The sequence below is a fragment of the Mus pahari genome, chromosome 3 (assembly GCF_900095145.1).
Source record: "Mus pahari chromosome 3, PAHARI_EIJ_v1.1, whole genome shotgun sequence".
Taxonomy (NCBI): domain Eukaryota; kingdom Metazoa; phylum Chordata; class Mammalia; order Rodentia; family Muridae; genus Mus; species Mus pahari.
Genome location: NC_034592.1, coordinates 4,996,248 through 5,012,532, shown reverse-complemented (window position 1 = coordinate 5,012,532; position 16,285 = coordinate 4,996,248). Strand labels below are relative to the sequence as shown.

The 16,285-nt window shown below is 38.4% G+C and overlaps 1 protein-coding gene across 5 annotated transcripts in view; it reads left to right on the top strand.

The window, feature by feature from the left end:
* Nebl (nebulette) overlaps positions 1-16,285 on the top strand; it is a 363,961-nt gene that overhangs the window by 305,938 nt on the left and 41,738 nt on the right. For 3 of the 5 annotated variants that reach the window (XM_029536746.1, XM_029536744.1, XM_029536748.1), the window contains exons 15-20: positions 2,553-2,663; positions 6,053-6,163; positions 9,922-10,032; positions 10,170-10,280; positions 12,303-12,407; positions 14,235-14,327. The exons of 1 other annotated variant lie outside the window; for it this stretch is intronic. In XM_029536746.1, the coding sequence (XP_029392606.1) occupies positions 2,553-2,663; positions 6,053-6,163; positions 9,922-10,032; positions 10,170-10,280; positions 12,303-12,407; positions 14,235-14,327 (642 nt within the window). The remainder of the gene's footprint in view (positions 1-2,552; positions 2,664-6,052; positions 6,164-9,921; positions 10,033-10,169; positions 10,281-12,302; positions 12,408-14,234; positions 14,328-16,285) is intronic. One more of the 5 variants, XM_029536745.1, reaches the window with a different exon arrangement.

Genomic DNA, 16,285 nt, shown 5'->3' with positions numbered 1-16,285 from the left:
CCCCTTCAGCTCCTTGGGTACTTTCTCTAGCTCCTCTACTGGGGGCCCTGTGTTCCATCCAATAGCTGACTGTGAGCATCCACTTCTGTGTTTTCCAGGCACTGGCATAGCCTCCCAAGAGGCTGCTATATCAGGGTCCCTTCAGCAGAATCTTGCTGGCATGTGCAATAGTGTCTGGGTTTGGTGGCTGCTGATGGGATGGATCCCCGGATGGGGTAGTCTCTGGATAGTCCATCCTTGAGATGAAACTTTTAATCATGAGCTTTTAATAAGTAAATGAGAGCTGGCCTTTGCTGCTTAAGTGACAGCAGACATTACTGTGATTTCTTGGAATAACAATACAGCTTCTATCTGGATTCAGTTGTCCCGCCCCCATTTGTCATTTCTTATTTGTGAAAATATTCTTTGAAGCTGAAACCAGATAAATGGTGCTGTCCTGGTACTGCTCTCTGCTGTAAAGCTGCATTGCTGTGTGCGTGTCAAGGCCAGGACTTCCAATCACTGGCATACAGTGACAAAGTGAGACCGGTTCTCGACTTTCCCGTTTTACTCTTTCTTCTTTCTTAATGGGGAAAATGTGATTCTAATTCTTTCAAAGGAAGTGTTCAGAGCCATGATGCTATGAGTGACATATAACTAAAATAGCGAGGTTTAATTAATCACATTTTGGACTTAGAATTCCGGATGCCTGAACAGAACAGGAAAAGGCCCACAAAGCTGTTCACTGGAGCAGGCAGCTTGGGGCCATTATAAGGAAATATTGTAAACTGAGTGGTTCTAAATCAGACAGTTCTCCTGGTTCCAAAAACCAAGAAGCCCCAAGTCAAGGTGCTGGTGGCTGTGGCTCCAGGTGAGAGCCCTGCTCCTGTTTGCTGGTTTTTGCATTCTGTGTCACCACGGCAGAAGAAAGCATGCTAGTCTCCTTCTCCGTGGACCCTTAATCTCAGCACGGTCCCTCCCTACCCTCATATACCCATGGAAACCCAAATACTTCCCAAGGGAGCTGGGGCTTCAACGTACAGATTTTTGGGAGGGACACAAGTATTTCTTTCATAATGGCTATGGCTAATCTTTTAGTTAGTTACATAGAGATAGCTAATTGAAAAAGCCACTTGGTTACATGATATAATTAGAGATTTTAGATGTAAGCCCTTAGCTGTAATAGATTCTATGCTCTTTATTTTATGGCTTTATATTGCCATGTAGAGTCTCCCAAGTATCATTTTATATTTTAAGATGTATGTTTTATGTAAGGCCTTTGGCTGTTCCAATATTTTGCCCAATTTTCCTCCATTGTCCTTTGGTATTAATAGGACATTTATTTTATTTCCTTTTTCCACGATGGAATTGGAGACTGACTTACTCAAGGGCCTCCTAAAGTTCACGTGACCAAATTAGTAGAAAGGTTGTGACTTTCATCAAGGCCATTTGACTGAGAACTATTTCTAAAATCACAGGCAGGTGTGACAGTGTCTCCAAAAGCTATTGTTTGATCAGAAGACAGCCTAATTTAATGATACAGGATGGTGTGCGTGTGTGTGTGTGTGTGTGTGTGTGTGTGTGTGTGTGTATGTGTGTGTGTGACATGAACTCTAGAATTAACAGGAACCTGATTTCTTAACATTAAAGGGAATTATATCTTTCATTTAGCAAAATGGTCATAAAATGAAACCCAGTTTGATGGAATTTTACAGTGCAAGTAAATAAGGAAATAAACAATTTCTCAGTAGAGAATACAAGAGTCAGTGTAAAGCAGCCGTGTTTATTTAAAATGCCATGTCAAAGTCTGGGATGTAGCTCAGTTGGTGGGGTGCTTGCCTAGCATGCTCAAACCTCTCTGGGTTCCATCCCTGAACCTCATAAAATGAGTTTAGAAGTTCATACCTATAATCCCAGCACTCCAAAAGCGGGGGAAGAAAGATTACAACTTCAAGCCATATTTGTCTATTTGTGATTTCTAGTCCAGCAAAGGCTATATGAGACTCTATCTAAAAATCTTAAAAATATATGATATTAAGACAGATATTCAAAGTCTCTTATCAATTTTAAGAAAATTGTTTTTTTTAAAACAGATCTTTAAATAAAGTACACATTTTAAAACGCCTCTGAAACGCCTCTGGCTATAGTGAGCTTTGGCTTTACGGGCCTCTGGCTATAGCAAGCTTTGGCTTTGCAGTCCTTTTCTTGTAAGTTCTTTTAGAAATTCACATCAAACAGATATTTTTAAAATCACTTCAAGTAATAAGAAGCATATGTATTCTTAAGATTTTCTCCCACTCTTAAAGGGATGATATCTTTTTAAAGAAGTTCAGAATGATGCCAAAAGATATTGGGAGAAAGGATGAAACACTGGTAATATGGGTGCCACTTTGAGTTTGATAGAGGAGAAAAGAAAACGTCATTGGGAAATTGGAAAGAATATTCAGTCTAAATTTTCCATCCTAACAACATTTTCTCCTGTCTGTGGTCTCTAGAAGACATGTAAACTGGTATATGAATTAAAGTAATTGTGGAGAAATCGTCAAGCGAAATGTTCTATTCTTGCCTTATAGAAAGAATATAAAAAAGATTTGGAAAATGAAATCAGAGGGAAAGGAATGGAACTCAGCTCGGAAGTTCTTGACATTCAGAGAGCAAGGCGAGCATCTGAAATGGCCAGCGAGGTGAGCGGATCCATGTAGCAGCCCACAAGGAGACGTTTTCAGCTTCTTTCCTCACCGATATAGTTTTCCCTAAGGTTCTATATGACACAACTCATGGGTAAATGATGATAAACAACCATGTCCTAGACTTTTCCCAGGTAGCAAATTAAAGACAATTTCATCTTTACAATCTTTTTCTACGCTGTGGGTGAAAACAGTCATTTTAGAGAAATCCGTATACCAGGCAAAATATTCCTATGAGATTTGATCCAGTTATTTAAAAGTAAAGAAAGGGAAAAACTGAGGCAGGGGTGGCCTAGGGTCCTTGCAGCAGCTGCAACTGAGCAGCTTCTGTTGTCTTGCTCTTTAAGTATCACACATTTCTAGTCTTCATCTGGTTGCTAAGGACTTAAACTTCTGTATGGAGTGAAAGTAGTTGTTGCTTCTCATTTCATATGAACTTTATAAGAATGCCCTGTGAATGGAATGTCCAGTTTCAGTCTCCTGTTCCTGCTAGTGCCACTCCTTCAGGCATCCAGCACACACCTGGCTTCCTCTGCTGTGGCTCCACCCACTCTAATCTAAGAACCTGATTAATAAGGCTTCTAATACCTGATTCAATTTCCCAATCAGAAGACACAGACTAGCCCACAGTATTAGAAAACAGCATCTACCTTTTTGGTTTTTTACAAGAAAAAAAAAAAAACACCTCACTTTCTTGGCTAGATATAGCCTTAGAGTAGAAGATGGAGAGAAATAGTCTAAGCAAATGGGATCAGGAAACAAGAAGGCATAGCTGTTCTGAACTAACACAAAAGACTCAAGCCAAAACTGATTAGAGGCGACAAAGCAGGGCACTTCATTTCAATCTACCAAGAGAATATTGTAAACAAGAAGATATTATCTAAACATAAGTGCACCAAAATTGGCTGTACCCAATTTCATAAAGTAAACACCACTAGGCATTAAGTCACAGATTAACCCAGCACAGTAATTGACTTTGAGATGTGCTTTCACCAACGGACAGAATGTAACCAGAGAAACACTGAAGCTAAAGGTCATCAGAGGCCACATGGACCTGCCATGTGCTTACTCTACCCAAATACTACAAAATGCACATTGTCTACCTCAGTATGCTACCGAAATTTCTCTAAAACAGATACTATGTTAAAACACAAAGCAAGTCTTAAGGAATTTAGGAAAATCAAACTAACTCCATATATTCTATCTGACCACAAGAAAAGCTTGATCAACAAATAACAAAAATAAATATAAAAAGATAAATAACATACCAACTCATGGAGATTAAATTATTCAATTTTCATGTATTTGAACCATTGAGGAAATTAAGGAGAAAATATAAAAATCTTGGAATTAAATAAATATGAAAACATAACTAAAATCTCTAGGATGAAATGAAAAAAAAGTAAGTCCTAAGAAGGAAATCTATTGTTCTGAGTACTTTCATTAAAAGTGAGATGGGCTTCAAATAGATGATTTAATAACTCAGAAGTTTTGGAAAACAAGAACAAATCAAACTGAAGCAGTAGATGGGGCAAATAACTGAAACCAGTGCAGAGATGAAATAGCTATAGACGCCCATGCAAACAGACCAGTACAAATGCACATACAAACAGACCAATACAAAGAGCCAATTACACACATATGCAAACGCACATGCAAACAGACCAATACAAACGCACATCCAAACAGACCAATACAAACGCACATGCAAACAGACCAATACAAACGCACATCCAAACAAACCAATACAAACACACATGCAAACAGACCAATACAAAGAGTCAATTACACAAGGAGTTGGTTCTTCAGAAAGAGATACAAGATTGGCGATCATTAGCCAAATTACCTAAAGGATCAAAACTGATAAAATTAGAAATGATAGGGAGATATCACAATGAACTGAGTACAGGCATGCATGAAAAGATCATTCACCATGACCAAGTTGTCCTTATCCCAGAGATGTAAGGATTATTTAACATATGCAGAGTGATAAATGTCATAAAGCATGCAAATAGACTTAAAGACATGATCATCTTAGTAGACAGAGAAAATTCTTTTGACAAAAATCTAACATCCCTCTATAATAAAAGTCTTAGAGACAATAGGATTGGAGAAAACATACCTTAACATTACAAAGGCTGTTATATATGTCAAATATGTAAATATGCTAAATGTAGAAAACATCAAAGCAATTCTATTAAAATCAGGAGCAAGCCAGAGCTAGCCATTATCTCCTTTCCATTTCAATACACTGCTTAGAATTTTGCCAGAACAGTAACATAAGATCAGGAAATACAAGAAGTATGCATAGGTAAAGAAGTAAAAATGTTCCTATATGGGTTCTTCACAGAAATAGAAAAAACAATCTTGACGTTCATATGGAAACAGGGAAGACTGCCAGTAGCAGGAGTGTTCTTTAGTTGAAACAATGTAGTTGGTCTTCATTGAGAGTCAATCTTGCTATTGTTTGTCAATTATATCTGGAAAGTTTACTGTAAATAGGATGGCAGGGACAATTGAATCCAGAGTGGTAAGATGGCAGTGGAAACCCAGCACACCGGGCCTTAGGACAAAAACATAGTGGGTGACCACACAGGAACAAAGAGCAGAGAAAGCCATCCCTCTGTTCCTAAGCCTACTGATGCTGGGCTCTCTGTCACTGCCTCCTTTTCCTCACTGTGGATCTTGCATGGAGCCATGTTCCGCCCCCATCTCACAGACACACAGGAGTCATCTGGAGCATCACATAGCTTGGCTGCTGAGTGTGTTGGCCTCATTCCTGGTTTTCTTCCTATAGTATGAATCTGTCTGTATCCTTTTGCCTGTCTCCCAGTCTCCAAGATTGCACTCCATGAAGACTCATTTGACAATTGACATTTTAACAGTATAAAAACATCTCCAGTGAGAATAGTGGTTCTGATTTTGTATTCTTCACAATGTACTTAGATCTGAGTGCTCATGGACAGCAATAAACATCACACTGGTCACTTACTTTTTTCCTTTCTTCATAGTACATGTGTGTATGTTGTGTGTGCATTCTCATCTGTGTGTTTGTATATGTGTGAGTGCACATGTGTGTGGCATGTGGCCAGAGGTTGGTGTTGAGAATTTTTTTGATTGCTTTTTCCTCTATTAAGTGAGGGTCTCTGCTGAACCCAGAGCTCACTGCTGTATCCGCTTGAGTGTACGTGGCTTCTGGGGGATTTAAACTTCAATCTTACTGCTTATATGACAAGTGCTTTACCCACTGAGCCATCTTGCAGCCCTCTCTTGGTCACTGAAAAATGTATAGGTTGTTCACTTGTTTGTTTGTTTTGGTATTGTTGACTGTAAAAGCATATGTTGTCCACAGAGTGACTAAATTCTGTTGACTGTTGATTTTATAGAAAGAATACAAAAAGGATCTGGAGTTGGAAATTAAAGGCAAGGGAATGCAAATTGACACTGATACACTTGAAATACAACGTGCCAAAAGAGCTGCCAAGATAGCCAGCGAGGTGAGTGGAGAGGGTCGCCAGACCTTGAAACTCCAATGTTTGTACTCAGCAGATCACAAAGTACTGGATGAGTGCATGGGACCTCTCAAAGCTCCATGGGCGGCATTGATGTGTGGAATGGAAATCACTTCAAATCATGGTGTTTATTTGGAAATTTATAGTCTCCACATTGCTCATAGCCTTTAAATGCACCAAAGGAAGCTTAGAAAAAGCCATTTTAGTAGACCACACACACATACATGCACACAGGGACATACACCCGATACACATCATTGTTGTAATACAACACATTTCATGTTAATCTAGAGTATGATAAATACTTTTGTAGTACATTTTCTCTAGGATAGCTCATATTCTGCTTTGCATATTTGTGTTTACAATGTTTTGGGGGAAATCTAAAGACCATATTTAGAGGTTTTAATTTGAGTATAATCTTTGGTTCTGTGTGATTGTGTGTTTAGAAGACATCCTTTGCTTACTTTATATCTACCGCTTGTGGTTTCCAGAGTCAGCCTTTGGGTTAAGACACCGTATATCTTGATTGACCGTGTACATTCATTCCGTGCCACTTTCTCTTTATGCAATATACATGAAGATGTGGGCATAACAGATCTGTAAAGGGCAGACCATATTTGCATTTTCTAGGGAGAAACCTGAGATTAGACACCATGCTACCTGAGCCCCTCCTGGTGATTTTGAGAGTATGAACAATCACTGGAGTTCGATAGTGTTTACCTTTTATAGGAGAAATATAGAAATATAGGTGCAGATTAAGGAGAGTGACTTGCTTTTTTCAAGGTTTGGTGGTAGGGCTTCACTGGGACTATTCTGGGAGCTACCCTGACTCTAGTAGTGTAACTGGTCATTGTTAGAAGTTTATTGTAGAGACTTCCAGATCTGTATGTATGATATGTAGACAGACATGATCTTGTATATACCGAAACTTAAGTAAATCTTGAATGCTGTATGCTTTTCTTTGCTTTATATTCATTTACTATTACAAATTCTTTTTCATTACTTTCTATACTTTGCCTAGCTCCTTTGGAAGCACTGTATGATTTATAACATGGATGTGACTATGTCCATTGAAACATCTGTTGTCTACATGTATAGTAAGATCTCAACATGGCATGCCAAAACCAGAACTTTTAATTTCTCTTCTACCTCTTCAAATGGAGCCAGACAAGTCTTAGATGTCACATTGATTCTGCTTATCAGTTGCATCCTGTAACACTGTTCTAAATCCGTTCACATTTCCCTACTCCACACTAAGGTACCATGTTACCTACCAGGACGGATGCTGTCATGAGTGAGCTACATTAGAAACATACATGGACATGTTTGTTTCTTTCCACAATATCAGCATATATTTAATTACAAATTCATAAAGTTTAGCAGTTTCAATGCCTATAATTTGTAATAAAATATACCCACCTTGGTAGCTTGGATAAGGAAAATGAAAGTTCTTTATTCTAATCTTAATTACTTTTAATGCTCATGCACCACACACATACACAGTATATGTATGTGTGTGTGTGTTTGTGTAAAAACATATACCTAAATACATACATGTACACATACTTACATGTGTGTATATATACATTTATATATATGCACACATAAAACATTAAAGAATAAATACATGTGTATGTGTTAAAGAATGAATTCAAGTAAAAGAGGCTCCAGCAGAGTTCAAAGTTCAAGAAGTTTAGAAGTGGGTTTAGGAAGAGTCTATATAGATAAAAATGAACCAGATTAGTGAAGAGAGGGAACTGCTGGTAATAATGCTGGTAGAGTTGGATTTAAGAGCAAAGTTGCAGAAGTCAGAGGTGTAAAGGCAAAACTGGATCTCAAGTAGAAAATGGATCAGAAGCAGGGAACAGCTTGTCAGGTTCAGGTCCAGATGGGGTGAGCAGGTAGATGAATAACCAGTTAAATAGCTGTGTCAAATACCCGGGGACTGAGCCAGGTCATGAAGTCCTTGATCACTGACACTCATCGGGTATGAAGTTGTTGGCTGGTTGGGGCCATTCTGTCACAGTGTTAGGTATGCATCGCTTACGAAGTTCAGGTGAGAACATTACCCCTTTGCTTAATCTGGTCTACCCCATAATTTTTTGCGTTTTCCTGCTATAATTTAGCACACATATGTGTCCACAGTTCTAATTCTTCCTACTAAACTTCTCAGCTGGCTCCCTTTCTAGACCTAGGAATAAGCCATTGATCAGTAAGTGCTAGATGAAGGTTGCTTGGTAGAGGATGTGGCTTTGAGGGCCACCTAGGGGCCATAGTCAACACAGAGTCAGAAGCTTCCTACGTAATGGAATGTCTGAGGGCAAGGAAGAGCCTAAAAAGCCAGCTTTAGACAGCATTGAGTGGTTTAAAGTAGGCATAGCATGATTTCAACAAGTACAGTCAAATTTTAGCCTGGTCAGGAATTCTGTCTCAGTTCTCGACCACTTAATGTGCAGTTTTGCTTGTTTGTTTTTGCTTTATCACAAAAGCTATACTTTTATGAACCTTTTTTATTCTGTGTCAGAGACTACATCAAGTTCACTTTAGCAGATTAGAGCTACAGAGTGGGCATCCAGGGCTAGAAATGGGAGCATTTGGAATTATCATCATTGGAACTGAAAGAACCCTTCTAGAGCAGAAAGACGGGAGGAGCCGGAAGTGAGGGAGACAGGCCTAGAGGACTCAGCTGTGGTTCATGTGGCTCCGGGAGGTCTGGAGTTGCCATCATCTTTATACTCTACATAACTCATTTTCATAATCTTATTTACACATGGTCCATCTTGCCAAATTGATAGGCTCTTAAAATCCTTTGCAACTAAAGTTTGCTATTAATTTTGCTATTAATTTTAATATCCAAGGCTGAGCTTAGAAATATCAATATAATATATTGTTAGACTAGTGTCCTCCAATATTCAAACTTGTACTGTTTCTGTGGGCTTAACTGTGTGACTTTCTATAGCCAATGAGACATTAGCCAACTGAACTCTGACTGAGGGTCTCAGCACACTTGCTCTCTTGGAATGAAGCTGTTATCATACGCTGTTTTAAACCAGCCAAGTTTGGAGGTGCTTTGTTCATACAGTGATCAAGTTGCCTAATGACACCTTTTCCAGACTGTACCCAGTCATTCTGAAAGGTTAGACATTATTTAAGGGTCATGCGGTTTAATTTTCCTTCCTGACTTAGTTCCCAGACAGGGTGTGTCTGTTGTCATTCATATCCAGGAAGAAAAGCAAAGGCTTTTTTGACATTCTCCATTCTCCATGGTAAAGGGAGTGTACACCGTCCCTGAATTAACCACATAGACCCAAGGTTGGGGTAGAATGATTTATTTAAGCCCCATAGAGTCCAGGGACTTGGGCTAGTATTATATACACCCAGTAGTTTAGAATGGAAATGTAGTAAGTCGCAATAATTGAGAATAGTGACAGTTTTTAGTTACTTTATTGATAGTCACCAACCAGATTATACAGTCACCAATACCTTTTCAATTTTATCATTGGAACACAAAAATTTTCTAATCTATTTCTGTGCTTTTCTTTAAATGCAGCTTAGTAGAAAAAGCCTCCTGGTTATGTATAAATATATCACTGCATGTCATACTTCTGTCTTGTTATATAGAAATAAAAGAATAAGGCCTAATCTATTTTCATAATTTATAGTCCTGATGTCAAAACGACATCATGCTTTTTCAGTACCACTTTGAAATCACTGCAGAACACTGTGTGTTTTACTTTCTACAGAAAGACTACAAAAGAGATTTGGAGACAGAAATTAAAGGAAAAGGGATGCGGGTCAGCACAGACACTCTGGATGTTCAGAGAGCTAAGAGGGCATCTGAGATGGCCAGCCAGGTAAGGATGGTGTGAACACAAAGTCTCGATGAAGGTTCTGGAATTGTGGAAATGCCACCTTGCTGTTGAAACCCAGGAATAACAATAGGACCCTGGAAGGTTCAGCAAAGAGCTGAGATTATTTTCTGTTTTTTTAGAAGCAATATAAGAAAGACTTGGAGAATGAAATTAAGGGGAGAGGAATGCAAGTGAACATGGATATCCCAGATATGCTTCGAGCCAAGAGGGCATCTGAAATCTACAGTCAGGTTGGTAGAGGATGAAGATGCTTGCAGAAATGTACTCGAATCCTGTCACTGCCTGCTTTCAGAGTCTTTGATTGACAACATTCTGAAGATGTTGCCTTCAAAGTCAGAGCATTTTTATTAAGACTTTAATGGCCAAATGTGACTTGCATTGCTAATTAGGACAGTGGCTATAGATCGAATTTAGTGGCCTTTATGAAGTGCCAAAGTCCCACATGGTTCCCCCTTTTTTGAGGCCAAGAACATTTTGACCTTATTTTTATTTTTAACTTCATTGCATACTTTCTTCAATAGTCTTTGTTCACACACAGAAGCATAACTCTAAAAATAATTTATGTCCATTTCACAATGGACAATATTTTTAAATAGCTCTCAATAAAATAAAGTAGTGAAAGACTATATTATCACTTGATAATTAGTGTTAACTAAAAATTAGGAGAAGGGCTAAGTTTTCTTAGAAAAACTTATTTTCCAACTATACCCGTCACATATTCTCCAAAAATTTAAAAATATGGGTGTGAAAGAATGGTATCCTGCAAAGGATAAATATTTCATATATCACATGTAAAGAAGCTGGATTTAAGTATTGTGTGCACCCATTCACACACACATGAAGAGAGAGACGGAGAGACAGAGACAAAGACAGAGAGATAGAAAGACAGTGTGTGTGTGTGTGTGTGTGTGTGTGTGTGTGTGTGTATGAGAGAGAGAGAGAGAGAGAGAGAGAGACAGACAGACAGACAGACAGACAGACAGACAGACAGACAGACAGTGAGGACTGAACAGGAGGCTATATGTAGAGAAGAGAAGGACTGAGTGGGAAGGGAGAAGAGGAGCCCAGTGGGCAATAACACTGAAGGAAATACATGTACCACTTCTTTTGAAAAAATAAATGTGAGAAAGATACTACCTCAAAAGAAAACATTTATAGAGGAACAAGTTGCTTGTAAAATCTGATTTGAAAGGAAATACACTTTAGTTAATCATATCTTTGCTATAAAGTTACCTGAGAAGTACATCTCAGCGGAAAAAGTAACAGAGGAGAATGATAAATATGAAATTGTTGTCGAAGCAGGGAATTAAATTTGATAAATGGAATTTATGATGGAAATAATTTCAACCCAAATTGGGCACAATCATTGAAATTCTGGTTAAACCAAAGTGGTAAGTGTAGGGACCTGTCTGCTCCTTAGTTACCTAGGAATGTGCAGTGGTTAGAATAGTCTTAAAGGTCACGATGTTCTGCCCCCTTATCCCCCATGCTTCATGAAGACAATGAACTTGGAGAAACTGGCTATGTCTTCATAAGTTGCGTGCAAATCTTAGGGTAGTACAAATGGAGAAGTGAGTCAGTGAGAAAGGATTCAATGACAGCTGCACGTCACCAAATCCAATGCTTATGTCAATTTGTAATTGTTACCCACACTAACTAGAAGGCCTGAATTGAGTCTCATTTCCCATGATTACTAGCTGGTGCCTCATTTCCTCCATCCAATAATGATATCTATTTGTAGAACTGATTGAATAAGTGTGTGTTGGGTATTTACAATGGTGTCAATTATATCATAATGTAGACCCAGGCTTTATTAAAGGGGCCCATTTTAGCTCTTGAGAGGAACTTGAGATTTGTAATAATCTTACCTACAAAATTAATAGCGTGTTATATACTTAGCCACTGATCTTTACCAGAAGTAGGAAACAAAGCCCCCCGTCCAGAAGCTTGTAACAAGGTAGATGTAGAGAGCTAGGTCACAGTGGGAGTGCTGGAGATACTGGGGTAGAGTCTGAGTTTGTTCACACATAGAAGAGTAGGTCCCACGTTTAGGAGAAACCCAGAAGTCAATTTCTCTGAGGTGAGCTGCTGTGACAGACTGTTTACTGACACCCTTAACTTTAACAGCTGTGTCAACAGTTCCTTTGAATCTTAAATTATGAGTTGCATGTGGTAAGGTTGGAGATGTTGCCATATCCCTTTTTCCTCCTAGCACACAGAGCTTTCAATTTGTAATCATTTTATAATTTTAGAAAAAGTATAAAGATGAAGCTGAGAAAATGCTTTCCAACTACTCCACAGTGGCAGTCACTCCTGAGATTCAGAGAATCAAGACGACACAGCAAAATATTAGCAACGTGAGTAGCTACTCTGTGAGAGCCAAATGTACTTCAGACTTTGTTTGGATTTGGGAATATTTGCATGTATGTAATAAGTGATAGTGGGGGGGAGATGTAGGTCTAAACATAAGAGTCAATTGTGCTTCATATATCCTTTGTGCACACAGCCTAAGATAATGCCATGTATTGTTTTTAGTGCACTAGTGTTATGACTGAAGCACAGCACAGGAGACAAATCAATTGCTAGCTGTCAGAAAGTCTAAATTTCAGATATCTTGGTTGAGGAATTCCCAATCTGTATTTTTTCATAGTTGAAATTATGATATCTTTGTTTGCTTGCTTATTTATTTATTTTTGTGGCTCTAGGGATTTTATCTAGGGCCTTGTTCATGCTAGGAAAATGCTTTGGGAACAATATCCCAACAACTTCACATTTTACTTTACTTTATTTTATTTTATAAGAGTGTCTTTTCCCCACTCTCTGATTTTTTTTCCCTCTACCACTTGTATTTTCTATCAGATGGATTTATTTTTTCAAAATAAAAATAATTATTCTCATAAATTTTAATCGTTAGAATTGTTTTGGAATTTTAAATCCAAATTTTGTATTAGATATCAATGACAAGTGTCGACTGTATTTTATCTCAGAAAAAAAAATCTTCCACACTGATTTTATTGTGACGATGAGAGTAGAGACATGGGGGCTTCCCTCCTGATTTTCACTTAATTTGCATGGATGACCTACCTAGAGACTTACTAAACCCATAAACTTTCCTTTTTATTTTGAAGAATATAAATTGCCTGTGTACTGTTTTAAAAACATAGGCCTCTGCTAATTAATAAATGAATAAATTTGAATTGTGTTATGAAATTATTAAATGAACCATACAGTCAAATATTATAATCTAGAATTATCTCAGTCATGCAGAACTTAAGCACATGGCTAGTCAAAAGGAATCATGAAATGAATGCCATTAAGTTTGAGGCATACTGAAATACTCTCCGCTTCCTAATTAATTGGCTGAGTCACTCTCAGAACAGACAGTCTGGTAAGTCAGGGACCTAAGAAGGTCCAGGCTGTGCCAAGTGATGGGCATTTCTCAGTGGAAGGGTCAGAGAAAGGACTGCTCCTAAGTCCTGTGAACAGTGATGTTCTGAGTTTCATCTCTTTCAGATCAAGTCTTATATCCTCTCTCCCCACTGTCCGCCCCATGATGCTCACTGGATAAGCCAGTGTCTGCAGTGGGACTCTTCTGTCCTCATGTGACTCTCTAGGGCTGCTATTTATTTGTGGCAAAATTTTGTTTTTGTTTTTCTTTTTGATTAGAAGTAGATATCAGGGGTGGAGAGAAAGGAGAAGGCAAGAAAAATAAGCAAGTCAAGCTTAGCAGGTACTAGGGTTAGTATTTTGCTATAGGAGACAGTGAGGGACCTTTGTATTAGATGAGCAGTGGTGTGAAACCTCACTCCTTTGGGGTTAAATGCTAGCTGCTGAGTGAATTTCTTTAATATGTGCTTTGATTTTTTTTCTCAGATACACATGCAGGAAATTGGAGATTGCTACTTTATGTTCTTAGAGCAAATAATCTGCCCCCAGCTAAAGTACTCCTCATGCCTAGAACAAGTATGAACTGGGCTAAGAGGTTATGGGATCTGAAACCAAAGTCATCATTTATTATTATTATGGACTATTTCATTGATTTGCATAATATTGCTAGTCACAAATGAGACCCGTATTCACACCACTTTAAGACCTGAGAAATAGTCTTGCATCTGTAACAGGCAGATCTAGGACTTGAATCTTAACAAGCTTACAGTTCTTGTTTTCCTTTTCTCACTATGAAGGTATCTTATAAGGAAGAAGTAGGAGCTGGCACAGCTGTAAGAAATACCCCAGAGATTGAACGAGTGAAGAAAAACCAGCACAATATTAGCTCAGTAAGTTCTCCACATTAGTTATCCTTTCTGAGGGAGGTAGGGGCCATATTAGCAGTTTTAGTTTTTGTTCCCAATATGCTGCTTTTTACCTTTTCCTTGTTACTTCCCTCAAAGATGACATCATCAATGTCATCAGCCATCAAAGGTCTCCCTTCCAGAGAGAAAACATCAGTTTTGCTCCCCTTGAGCCTGGAGCTCCATTTCACTTCACTAAAATCAGGGCAAAGAAGACACGGGCCATTTAAATAGAATCTAGGATTACGATTCATCTTTTGGATCAGAATTTTAGCTGTGTTATACTTTAGAGAGAAAAGGGTGTGTAGAATACTGTCCCACCTCTTGGAGCAAATGAAGTTTACCACAACCAAATGATCAAAGGGCTTAACACATTTATTTGGTAGCTGAAGCAAAGGTATAGATTTGATTTTATAATGTAGCACTAACTCATTTATTTTCCTGTGTCAGTCTCATTTCTGAGACTTTCTTTGACACAGCTCTGTGCCCGTATTTCTGCTTTCTGACCTTATTTCCCCTCTACTTTACTCAGCAAAGAACATATCAGTTAAATATAAATTGTATAAAGGCCTTATGCTATGGCACTTTTGATTGTGGGAATGGTAGGGGAGGTATTTAATGCTATAGGAAATACATATCCCATTTATTGGTTGACATGTACAACAGATAATAATTGTCCTTGCGGGAATGGGGGTTCATCTGTGCGTATTCATATATTTACTTTCTTGTTGTGGATGTCAAAAATGTTTTTCCTTAACATTTCTTCTCTGATCTATCTCTTCATCTCTTGTCTTGGACACACAACCTGTCAGACCTTTCCTTTAAGCTGAATGTGATGGTTTGTATATGCTTGGTCTAGAAGTGGCACTATTAGGAGTTGTGGACTTGTTGGTTGGAGTAGGTGTGTCACTGAGGGCGTGGACTTAAGTGCCTGGAAGTAAGTCTTCCACTAGCAACCTTCAGATGAAGATGTAGAACTTTTAGCTCCTTCTGCACCATGCCTGCCTAGACGCTACCATGCTCCCAGCTTGATGATAATATATGTTGTTCTTTGTAAAACTTGCCTTGTTCATGGTGTTTGTTCACAGCAGTAAAACCCTAACTAAGACACCAACCAAAGAAACCTTTGCATGTATGTATCATGCATGTATCAGTGCTAGCTCAGTGTTAGGTAGTCTCCAAGGCATGTGACCTGGTGGTGGTTTCTGTTGGAATTCAAGGAAGGGCAAGGTGATATTTACTTTAATACACAATTATAAAAATGTGCAGAATGCCAGTGCAGTTAAATCCCTGAGCCATAAAGGAAGTCCTGTCCTGAGGATAGCATCTAGAAGGAGGACTTGGAGGCTAAGGCCTGTATTAGAGTAAATAATATTCTGTTCTGTTTTATGGGCATATGAATGATGTGCCACTTGAATCTGACAGAGAAGTTAGTTTGGAAAAGAAGTATAAAATGTTACATTCCTTCCCTTAGCAATGGCAACGTTTGGCATATATCCATGGATGTAAACATCAGCTATAAGTGTTCTGTGGTATATATGGCATCTAGTCATTTTCCTACAGGGAAATGACTGTGCTATTTTATGAAGAGTCTTGAGAAGCAGAAGTGTTCATTTTTAATTTTGTTGGGCTTTTTACCCGAACAGAATCACACAAAACAGTACAGTATATCATCTTTTCTCCTTTAGTCTTTTCCAGAGATCAAGAAATGTGTAGTTCTGTATTTCTGAGTTTGGGCCATAACCCGCTGCTTAATATTCAAATGGAAACGTGGCCTTTTAAGATTAGCCTGATCTGTCAAACCAGGAGGTGATTCACTAACATTTAAACATCCCGACATTTTCCACCTCCGAGGACAAGCCTTTTTGCTAGTAGCTTTCTGTGCTAAGATCTGTTTTTGAATTTCATTTAGAGGAAACCCGTCTCAGTAAACTTTGCATTTA